Source organism: Oncorhynchus nerka, linkage group LG18 (assembly GCF_034236695.1).
Source record: "Oncorhynchus nerka isolate Pitt River linkage group LG18, Oner_Uvic_2.0, whole genome shotgun sequence".
NCBI lineage: Eukaryota > Metazoa > Chordata > Actinopteri > Salmoniformes > Salmonidae > Oncorhynchus > Oncorhynchus nerka.
The window spans coordinates 47341900-47353963 of NC_088413.1; the positions used below are offsets into that span (position 1 = coordinate 47341900).

General features: G+C 44.0%; 1 protein-coding gene across 2 annotated transcripts in view; it reads right to left on the reverse strand.

Moving 5' to 3' along the window:
- Window positions 1–12064, reverse strand: part of ccdc85ca (coiled-coil domain containing 85C, a) — a 61435-nt gene that overhangs the window by 13806 nt on the left and 35565 nt on the right. Inside the window, exons 2-3 of one of the 2 annotated variants that reach the window (XM_065004152.1) lie at window positions 8120–8199; window positions 6042–6146 (exon numbers count right to left, since the gene is read on the reverse strand). In XM_065004152.1, coding sequence (XP_064860224.1) covers window positions 6042–6146; window positions 8120–8199 — 185 coding nt within the window. Of the gene's footprint in view, window positions 1–6041; window positions 6150–8119; window positions 8200–12064 lie in introns of both variants that reach the window. The other variant, XM_029687709.2, reaches the window with a different exon arrangement.

Genomic DNA, 12064 nt, shown 5'->3' on the forward strand with positions numbered 1-12064 from the left:
ATGTGAGTTTCCATCGATCAAACATCATAAGGCAATGGTTTGTGACCCACCTGAGGATGCTCATAGAATTCCTCCCACCTTATTCACCATTCCTTAACCCAATTGAGGAGTTATTTTCAGCATGGAGGTGGAAGGTGTACGGTCGTCATCCACACACACAGATGACCCTGCTGGCTGCAATGGATGCAGCATGTGAGGACATCACAGTAGACGCCTGTAGAGGATGGATAAGGCATTCCAAAAGATTCTTTCCACGTTGCATTGGAAGGGAAAATATCTGGTGTGATGTGGATGAGAATATGTGGGCCGACAGACAGGAACGTCTGGATGTGTAGAGACAGCACAACAGTGTTGCGGGCAAAGTTGTGCCTTAGGGGTGGTTTCCTGTGTTTCTTTCTAATTTTATTTTTTTTCCTTTGTGCCCCTTGGGTTGTCCAGTCTCTTTCAATCAATAACCCATGTACAGTAATATGTAAATAGTACTGTTGAAATTGATATATGCCATAGAAGTGCAGCCTTGTGCATTTTCAATACAGTAACTGTCATCCAAATTGTAGCCTAAGTTTACATCAGGTAATACTGTCAAAGTACACAGTTACATTGACAACATGCCTAAACATTTTGTTCGTGAACAATGACTCAAAGACTTATCATTCTGATGACACTGACATGATCATTGGCATGAATATTTACTTTTGAGAGATGTACTAAGGATTTTTAGTGACTGACTAGCTTTAGAAACATATATATTGTATATTGCAGTTTGTACAAATTGTTCTGAGAAATGCACTTATTATTTTGCACATGTTAGGGATGATGTGAAAAATGCACCAAAGCGACTGAGAAAAACTCTAACAGTACTGACTGCTCAATAGATTTTGACTGGTTGCAGGTTCATATCAACAAAGAACAAGAATTACAGTATCACAGAGACAAAGGACAAGTTTGTGAGGTGCAGGGTACAGTACTGTAAAAATAGGGGTACAAAGAGGAGGAAGAACAAAACATTAAATTGCAAAGAGCAAAGCAGAGTAGTAATTTCTGATCAATTTTGAGCTACTATGATAGAACATGTTTTCGTTCATCAAAAGACAATGACGGAAAAATATGAATATTTCTTTAGATTAAAAATGTACTTCTCCCTGAGAATTGTATGTTTTGAACAATGTGTTTTCTATTTTTTGGTGTATTGTTTACTGACTGCTTGAGAGTGTATATAATTTGGATCACTTTGTTTATGATTTGAGAGCAGTGTTTGATTTTGAACACAGGTAAAACTGTTTTGAGGCGAATGTTTCATTTTGCAAGAGGAGTCAGAGGTTATGTAAATAGTGCTTGAAGATGAGGTTTTGTGTTTAATGTTTTCAGGAAATGGAGCAAGGTTTCAGAAATTGTGTTTTAGCAATTGAGAAAAACTGTAACACCAGTGTTCTGGCAACATTTCCAATCAGGCCATCATTCCATCATGGCCACCTAATCATCCCCAGCTTCCAATTGGCTCAGTCATCCCCTCTCCTCCACCCTGTAACTATTCTCCAAGTCGTTGCTGTAAATTAAAATGTGTTTTCCGTCAACTTACCTGGTTGAGAGAGAGAGAGAGAGAGAGAGAGAGAGAGAGAGAGAGAGAGAGAGAGAGAGAGAGAGAGACAGAGAGAGAGAGAGAGAGATGTTGCATTATTCAAGGCATCACCTGTGTGTTTGAAGTGAGAGTTCAAAGTCATGCTAATCAGGATAGGGGTCTAGAGTATGTATGTCTCTCACTCCAGAACACACACACACACACACACACACACACACACACACACACACACACACACACACACACACACACACACACACACACACACACAACACACACACACAAACACACACACACAGGCTGTAGCTCACACACTCTTAATTGTTTTCTCCTTCCTGTGGATGAAGAGTACCTGAGTGGTTAGTGGTTACCATGACGACTCTAGATGTCTTTTATCACGACCAATCAGAATACTGATTAGCTAAACAAGACTCTTCTTTTTCTTCTCATCTCTCTCCTTATTCTCTCTCTATAATCTCTCTCCCCACCTCTCTCCTTTAGTCTCTTTTCCATCCTTCCTCACATCTCTCCTCTCCTTCCCAATCTCATATGCACTCTCCCTACCCTCTTCTCCTCTCCCTACCCTCTTCTCCTCTCCCTCCCCCTGTTCTCCTCTCCCTCCCCCTGTTCTCCTCTCCCTACCCTCTTCTCCTCTCCCTACCCTCTTCTCCTCTCCCTACCCTCTTCTCCTCTCCCTACCCTCTTCTCCTCTCCCTACCCTCTTCTCCTCTCCATGCCAAGGTGAGAGCTGGAAAGGGGGATGAACTTCAGGATCCTACAGAGGGAGTCCCTCCCCTTCTGGTCTCCTAGGGATGCCTGGCTCAAGGCATAAGAGGTGTCCAGGGCTCAAGGCAAAGGGGATGTCCAGGGCTTCAGGGATCCAAAAGAGATGTCCAGGGCTGGCTCAAGGCATAAGAAATGTCCAGGGCTGGCTTCTGGTCTCATAGGGATGTCCAGGGCTGGCTCAAGGCATAAGAGGTGTCCAGGGCTGGCTCAAGGCATAAGAGATGTCCAGGGCTGGCTCAAGGCATAAGAGATGTCCAGGGCTGGCTCAAGGCATAAGAGATGTCCAGGGCTGGCTCAAGTCATAAGAGATGTCCAGGGCTGGCTTCAGGCATAAGAGATGTCCAGGGCTGGCTTCAGGTATAAAGCGACATAAGCCGTCGCTTAGATATCCAGGCTGCTAGGTTTTATTTAAAAAAAATGTGGGGTCCCAACTTCCTGTTGAGAGTTAGAATAATAGAATAGACAAGGTGCAAAGTTGAAATTTGGTTGTGCATCAGCAATTATCTTCACCCCATGGCAAAATGGGTAGAATTACAGTAAGTTAGCTTTAAAACTGCAAAAAAATATACATATCTTCCCCATGGAAAAATGAGCAGAATTTCATGATTTTTTAAAATAACATTGAGACATTTTCCCTACGCCCTGTGGCAAAATGTCTACAACTGCTTAAAAATAGCTTTAAACCTGAAATGCTTCTCTCCACTGTCAAGAGCAGGGCCAGGTGGGGGGGGGTGATGTCATCTGGTTAAACACAGAACCAATAGAGAGACAGGTGAAGTCTCAAGGCTGTAGAAGAGAGAGAGAGAGAGAGAGAGAGAGAGAGAGAGAGATGGAGACAAGAGATATGTAGGTGGCAATAAGGAAAAAGAGAGAGCTTGAGTGGAATGGAAGAAAGACTGGATTTGAGACAGAGAGGGGTGGTGAAAACTAGGGGGGTATAAAAGAGAGAGAGAGAGAGAGAGAGAGAGAGAGAGAGAGAAGACTCCAGATTCAGTCTCCAGCTCAAGGCTGGGTTAGAGAATCAAAGACAGGTAAACAGTGTGAGGGGGTTGGAAGGTAGGGTTAACATGAGGTATTGTTGTTGTAATGTCTACTTTAGTACTCAGGGTTATTGGGTAAAGTCTGAGTTTGTGTTTATATGAAAGACCTGAGGTTATTGTCTCTTAACTCTTAGACTCAGGGTGGAATATGGAAGAGGCGGGGCTGGAGTGAAGGTGCATATTACTGGAGGCTGACATTCGATACTGCAAAGTGTGATGATAAACCTTTAAATGTGGAGGAGCTGGAGAGGGTTTGGAAGTGAAGTGTGTGAAAGCAGGTCTGTGAAGTGGTACTGAGGTAAGCCACAGACCAGCTCATTTCTGGAGAGAAAAAATGTTCATTGGTAGCACTGGTGCTCCAAACTTACAAAAGTTAGGAGCGCCACATAAAATCTAAGAGCACCAGAAATATTTTGTCATTGATTCAGATAACGGGCCTATATGAATCCTAATTAGCCCTGGACATCTCTTACGCCTTGAGCCAGCCCTGGACATCTCTTACGCCTTGAGCCAGCCCTGGACACCTCTTATGCCTTGAGCCAGCCCTGGACATCCTACAACGGGCCTATATGAATCCTAATTACTTTTGAAGCACATCTCGTGAAAAATAAATCACTTTTCCTTTCCTTTGTGTGTTTTTTTAATTGTTATTTTTTATTTACCTGCAGTGAACCCACTCAACATTTACCTTACATTCAGTCATCTAACAGACTCCCATCCAGAGCGACCCACAGGAGCAACCAGGGTCAAGCAATCCGCTCAAGTGCACGTCGACAGATCTCCCACCAAGTCAAAACGGGGACCCGAACCAGCGACTCATCAATCACCGGCCCAAGCACCCAACCGCCAGGCTACCAACCATCCAAGATCCCCCCCCACAGCTCTGAGAGATGCCCCTCAACCACCCAAGTGTTTGCATATATAGATAAAGTTAGTAGGGCTGCACAGTATTGGCAAAAAATAGAATTGTGATTTTTCAACCAAATATTGCGATTTGTCTTCCAAAACAGATAAAAACACTTTGGTGAACTGTTGGATTGATTATTCTAATTCTATGGTTGGTGTTGTTTGTAGGTAGGACTTATGACAGGGTAGGAACAAAAGTGTTGATAAGTGTTTCCCAGGGGACCCTCGTGACGTTTGAACAGATGTTACATTTAGGCACAAATTGTAGTAAGTTGCACAAACAACGTGCTGATTGACACCACCAGCATTTAGCTAGTTAGCGAATAGCATTAGCATAATGTTTGAAACATGCCAGCTTCCTTAGACTAACTAACATTTTGCAGAGATCAAGATACACAAACAAATAGTATGATAAAGAAAAATAACTGGATTCATATTTAGAAGCAATGTGGAAAGCAGCGTCGTTCTTGTTTAGGAAGAAGATACACTATATAAACAAAAGTATGTGGACACCCCTTGAAATTAATGGATTCGGCTATTTCAGCCACACCCATTGCTGACAGGTGTATAAAATCGAGCACATCTCCAGGGCTGGCGCAGTGTTCTAAGGCACTGCATCACAGTGCTAGATGTGAGATCCTGGTTCTTGTCCAGGCTCTGTCACAGCAGGCCGCGACCGAGAGACCCATGGGGCGGCCTAAGATTACCATGCGCCATGCCAAGCGTCGGCTGGAGTGATATAAAGCTTGCCGCCATTGGACTCTGGAGCAGTGGAAGCGTGTTCTCTGGTGTGATGAATCACGCTTCACCATCTGGCAGTCCGATGGACAAAACTGGGTTTGGCGGATGCCAGGAGAACACTACCTGCCCCAATGCATAGTGCCAACTGTAAAGTTTGGTGGAGGATGAATAATGGTCTGAGGCTGTTTTTCATGGTTCGGGCTAGGCCCCTTAGTTCCAGTGAAGGGAAATCTTAAAGCTACAGCATACAATGACATTCTAGACAATTCTGTGCTTACAACTTTGTGGCAACAGTTTGGGTAAGGCCCTTTCCTGTTTCAGCATGACAATGCCCCCATGCACAAAGCGAGGTCCATATAGAAATGGTTTTTTGAGATCGGTGTGGAAGAACTTGACTGGCCTGCACAGAGCCCTGACATCAGCCCCATCGAAAACCTTTGGGATGAATTGGAACGCTGACTGCGAACCAGTCCTAATCGCCCAACATCAGTACCTGACCTCACTAATGCTCTTGAGGCTGAATGGAAGCAAGTCCCTGCAGCAATGTTCCAACATCTAGCGGAAAGCCTTCCCAGAAGAGTGGAGGCTGTCGTGGCGGCAAAGGGGGGACCAATTCCATATGAATGCCCATGATTTTGGAATTAGAAGTTCGATAAGCAGGTGTCCACATACTTTGTATGTATACATCCCATGTATGTGTTGAGTGCATGCTGAGAGAATAAACAGCGTGGAGGAACTGTGTGCTGCCTGCTTGAGTGACAGCGGGCGGGACTTGGTGTGTGTGGCCCAGGAACTGGAAGCAAGCAGTCGTGGAGGGAGAGAGAGGACTCCATTACATATTTTTCTAGCTGCACAGGTGATCCCAAACTAAAACTGCAGGTCGCCAGCAGAATATTTTGTTGCATATGCGACCAAATTGGTCGCACTCTAGATCCCTGCACATATACACACACACACACACCAGGAGTGGTTTAGAAAACTATACGTACATTCTGCACGGCGTCCTGCTGGTACTGTGTGAGAGAGGAGAGCTGAGACTCAGAGTGGTAGAGAGACAGACCCTTCCTCAGACTGTTCAGATCACCACTGTTAGCCTGCTGAGATACAGAGAGAGAGAGAGAGAGAGAGAGAGAGAGAGAGAGAGAGAGAGAGAGAGAGCACATTTAGAGGAAAAGTGCACACAGAAGGCAAAGAACAGAATATGTGCTGCCGATCTCCTCTGGCCGAGAGATAGAAGCACAACCTTGTAACAGCAGTTGTTCAGCCAGTTCAGTTCATTTATACCCTGTATATCAGTGATCAGTGACACTTGGCCAGCATGTTTTTTGAATCCTCCTGTCTGGCATACAGTAAATTGCAATTCCTTCTTTTTAGTGGATAAATATTATCAAATAAATTCCATTGGAGATAAAACTGTATAGCAGGCTTTGGAGCGGTATGGCCTCTTTCTATGTACGTGTGTGAGGTCATTATGATGAGCTCACTCTAAACGGTGTGTCTTTTAACCAGTGATTTTACTCTTTGAAGACATCCTTAGTTTTCCTTTTACACTTTCATTGCTTCTGGTTTGCGTTGACTTCTTTCATTGTATTGTTTTCATTTGAAATGTGTTGGGATTTTAGATGCACTTAAAATAAAGTTTGGTTGATCTAGATTCCACACGGTCTGTTTTACCCTCTGGGCCACGTAAGGAAAGCAAACCAGGCATAGAATGTTTCATTTGATTCAGACATCGGTATCTGTTCAGTGTTATTTTGCATTTATCTGACGCTAACAGCAACCCTTCAGTTCAGCTCGAAAAAAAAAAACACACGCACACACACACACACACACACACACACACACACACACACACACACACACACACACACACACACACACACACACTCCTTATGGTTAGACTCCCTGACTGGTCTGTGCTACCTGCTACCCTGAGGGATGGATTTTGTGTTCTTTTTCAGTGTTCTATGTTCTCTTTGTGTGGAGTGCAGAATGAGAGATCAACATGTTGTCAGCCCCAACACACAGAGCGGTAAGCGCGTCGTCTTTGGGGCCGTTGGAGCAGCACAAATACCCTGTGTAATCCCCTTTTCTGGAGTGTGTTTGTGTCACGACATGGACCTTCTCGCTCAGTCTCTCGCTCTCGCTCTGTTCTGATTGGTGTCGTGTGCTTACAGCTCATTTGGGATTGGCTCAGTGGGATTACAGTACCGTCCCCATAGTGAAGGCTGTTGTAATCACAGAGCTGTATATATGGGGATATGTCTACATCAACAGGACACTCATAACTGAATCCCAAATGACACCCCTATTCCCTATTACAGTAAGTGCACTATTGGCCAGGGCCAATTGGGTGGCATTTTGGGACACAGCCTACACTTCTAGCTGATGCCATAATGATGCTCTCTCTGATTGTTACAATGTTAGTAAAACTCTGCACTAACTCTGCACTCCCTTCTACTCTAGTGTGTAGGTGTCCATTCATGTGTGTGTGTGTGTGTGTGTGTGTGTGTGTGTGTGTGTGTGTGTGTGTGTGTGTTCTAGGATCTCCCAGTAGAGGGTAGAGATACTGAGAATCGGTTTGTCTGTGTGTGTGTGTTGTTGCTCTTCACCGATTCCTTTCGTGTGAAATCAGACGGCAGACAGAATGACAATGAGAAGCCATGAAACATTCAGTCCGTGTGTGATTTCTCCTGCCCTCCCATTGTTTTAACCCAATCCATTATTGAAGACCACTTTCCCTGTGATACTGAATTATTCAATTAACCCTCTCATCCCAGCAGGTAGAAGCTCTCTCTCTCCTCCCCATCTCCCCTGTGTACTCGATTACTCTGCAATATTTAGCTTTCGCTATTCGCTCTCTTTCATCTCTCACGTTCTCTATTTATACGTTGAAAAATACACCCGTGTCTCTGCTGCTTCCTCTGTCTCTCCCACGAGAGAGCTTGGGTTTGAGAAAGTGAGAGGGGGAGAAAGTAAGAGAGAGACAGAGGGCGAAGAGAGAGAAGAATATCAACGGAGGGGTGATCGTTTTCCCCATGGTAATAGAACAGCAGCAGTGTTTTACCTGTGATAGCAGCTGCTTGTTGTCATCCTCTAGGATGCTGACCTTGGTCTCCAGTTGTCTCATGTAGTTTGAAGATGGATCTGGGAGAAAAAGAGGAAGAGAAAACATCATGTACAAGAATGTCAGTCAGTGTCCCAAAGAGCACCCTCTTCCCAATATACTGTTAGTGCACTACTTTTGAACAGGCTCCATATACGGTGTATATATATATATATATATATATATATATATATATATATATATATATATAGGGAATAGGGTGCCATTTGGCACATACCCAGTGTCAAATCTGAACCACATGTATGAAACCTTGACACATTCCTACTTCTCTCACCAACCCATACATCGTTTATTAGACCAAAACACATGCGGGCCCACAGTTTCACTCCAGTTTCTTGTAAATATCCATTGGCCTGTGTTTAATGTGTTGTCTGGTGGGCTCTGGGTCCCTCTGATTGGCATGTTTGTGTGATGCTCAGCAGTCCACTCAGCCTTAACCCTACACTAGTCCGGTGCTCTATTGTTGACTCTCCCATGGGGATTATGGTGTGCATAAAACTCCAGTAATCCTAAAATGGCTCTTTCATTTCCTGTAAACCGCCGATTCCCAACAATCAATACTGGACTGCACAGCTCCTTTACAGAGATTTCAATCCAATCCATCAGCTAAAGCACTGGGATTATTTTGATGGCACGAAAACTTTGTGGTTTTCATGATTTAAATGGAGACAATCTGCAATCGCAGCAGTTGTTAGGCCCCCTACATGTCACGCTCACACACACACACACACACACACACACACACACACACACACACACACACTGCTCTGTCATCCATCTCAGTAGTTTCCCTAATAAGAGGGGGGGGGGCAGCATAGGGGGGTGTGTGTGTGTGTGTGTGTGTGTGTGTGTGTGTGTGTGTGTGTGTGTGTGTGTGTGTGTGTGTGTGTGGGTGGGTGGACGGGTGGGTGTATGTGTGTGTGTGAGTGGACGGGTGGACGGGTGCGTGGGTGTGTGGACGGGTGGGTGTTGACCATAGTGATGACTGATGACTGAAACTTAGCGAGAAGGGATCATTCTCTACTCTATCCTTCTCTTCTCTGTTCCTCCATAACTCCCTCTGAAGGAATGAGACAGGGGGAAAGAGGGGGGAAGAATGATGGATAACAGACAGAGAGAGAGAGAGAGAGAGAGAGAGAGAGAGAGAGAGAGAGAGAGAGAGAGAGAGAGAGACAGACAGATATATGGAGGGCTAGACAGTGGAACCAATGCCAAGGTGTCTAATGGTGTAGCTGGTAGACGTACAGATGTGAGGGCTGTGACACGAGCTAGAGTTGATCTCCTCTACCCTCTAACCACTGAGTTTATGACTAGTAAATCGCAACAACCCATTTTAAGCGTTTTGCTGGATAGGGGTTGCGTCCATAAATGGCACCCCAGTGCCTTCAGAAAGTATTCCGAAATATCTCATTTACATAAGTATTCACACCCCTGAGTCAATCATTAGTTGAAGCACCGTTAGTAGTGATTACAGCTCTAAAAGTTTTCCACACCTGGATTGTGCAACATTTGTCCATTATTATTTTCAAAATTCTTCAAGCTCTGTCAAGTTTGTTGTTGATTATTGCAAGTCAACGATTTTCAGGTCTTGTCATAGCTTTTCAAGTAGATTTAAGTCAAAACTGTAACCAGGCCAACATTAACCGTCTTCTTGGTAAGCAACTCCAGTGTAGATTTGACCTTGTGTTTTAGGTGATTGTCCTGCTGAAAGGTGAATTCATCTCTAAGTGTCTGGTGGAAAGCAGACTGAACCAGGTTTTCCTCTAGGATTTTATCTGTGCTTAGCTCCATTCCGTTTCTTTTTTATCCTGAAACTCCCCCGTCCTTAACGATTACAAGCATACCCACAACATGATGCAGCCATCAATATGCCTGAAAATATGAAGAGTGGTACCCAGTAATGTGTTGCTTTGGATTTGTCCAAAACACTATGTATTCAGGACAAAAAGTTAATGCTTTGCCACATTTTTTGCTGTATTACTTTAGTGCCTTGTTGCAAACAGGATGCATGTTTTGGAATATGTTTTATTCTGTACAGGCTTCCTTCTTTTCACTCAATTAGGTTAGTATTGTTGATTAACAAAAATGTTGTTGATCCATCCTCAGTTTTGTTCTATTAGAGCCATTAAACCATTGATGTCATGGTGAAATCCCTGAGCGGTTTCTTTCCTCTCCAGCAACTGAGTTAAGAAGGACACCTGTATCTTTGTAGTGACTGGGCGTATTGGTACAGCATCCAGTGTAATTAATAACTTCACCACGCTCAAAGGGATATTCAATGTCTATTTTTACCCATCTGCCAATAGGTGCCCTTCTTTGTGAGGCATTGGAAAACCTCCCTGGTCTTTGTGGTTGAATCTGTGTTTAAAATTCACTGCTCGACTGAGGGACCTTACAAATAATTGTATGTGTGGGGTACAGAGACGAGGTAGTCATTCAAAAATCATGTTAAACACTATTATTGCACACAGAGTGAGTCCATGCAACTTATGTGACTTGTTAAGCACATTTTTTATTCTGAACTTATTTAGGCTTGCCATAACAAAGGGGTTGAATACTTATTGACTCAACTTAAATTGTTCATTATACTGAACAAAAATATAAATGCAACATGCAACAATTTCAATGATTTTACTGAGTTACAGATCATATAAGAAAATCAGTCAATATAAATCAATGAATTAGGCCCTAATCTATGGATTTCACATGACTGGTCAGGGGTGCAGCCATGGATGGGCCTGGGAGGGAACACCCACTTGGGAGCGAGGCCCACCCACTGGATTTCCCCACAAAATTGATTTATTACAGACAGAAATACTCCTCAGTTTCGTCAGCTATCCGGGTGTCTGGTCTCAGACCATCCTGCAGGTGAAGAAGCCAGGTGTGGAGGTCCTGGGCTGGTGTGGTTATACGTGGTCTGCGTTTGTGAGGACGGTTGGACGTACTGCCAAATTCTCTAAAACGATGTTGGAGGCGGCTTATGGTAGAGAAATGAACATTACATTCTCTGCTGGACATTCCTGCAGTCAGCATGCCAATTGTACGCTGCACATTTTTTGTACTCAGCACAAGGTGCACCTGTGTAATGATCATGCTGTTTAATCAGCTTCTTAATATGCCACAGCTGTCAGGTGGATGGATTATCTTGGCAAAGGAGAAATGCTCACTAACAGGGATGTAAACAAATGCATATGCACAAAATTTGAGGGAAATAAGCTTTTTGTGCGTATGGTAAATGTATGGGATCTTTTATTTCAGCTCATGAAACATGGGACCAGCACTTTACATGTTGCGTTTATATTTTTGTCCAGTTAATTTCTAAGAAGTTCCACTTTGACATTATATGGTATTGTGTGTAGGCAATACTCCTCCACCACCAGGTGTCAGTATATGATACATAAAACCAATGACAGAGCTCAGTCATTACTGGCCATGAGACTGGCTGTTTGTCTCTGTCTCAGCTGTAAGGCACAGACAGACAGATACAGTAGTGATTAACTTGACTCATCCGCCAGTGAATGACGCAATGGTGTTTTCATAGTAAAAACCACAGGATGGGGAGAGCGTATGGGAGAGAGGGGCAGGGAAGGAGGAAGAGCGAGGGAGAGAGAGGCAGAGAGGTAAGGGAGGTAGAGAGAGGCAGATAAATAGCTGAGAGACAGACAGTTAGATGAAAAGGCAGACAAGGAGAAACACAGAGAGTGAAAGGGGAAAACTGGGGAGACAGGCACAGGCAGTGAGAGAATGAGAGAGAAACACTGGGAAGGAAACAAAGAGAACGTGAGACAGAGGTTAGAGAGAGAGAGAGAGAGAGAGAGAGAGAAAGAATCACCGAGAGAAACAGAGAGAGAGAAAGAATCACAGAGAGAAACAGAGAGAGAGAGA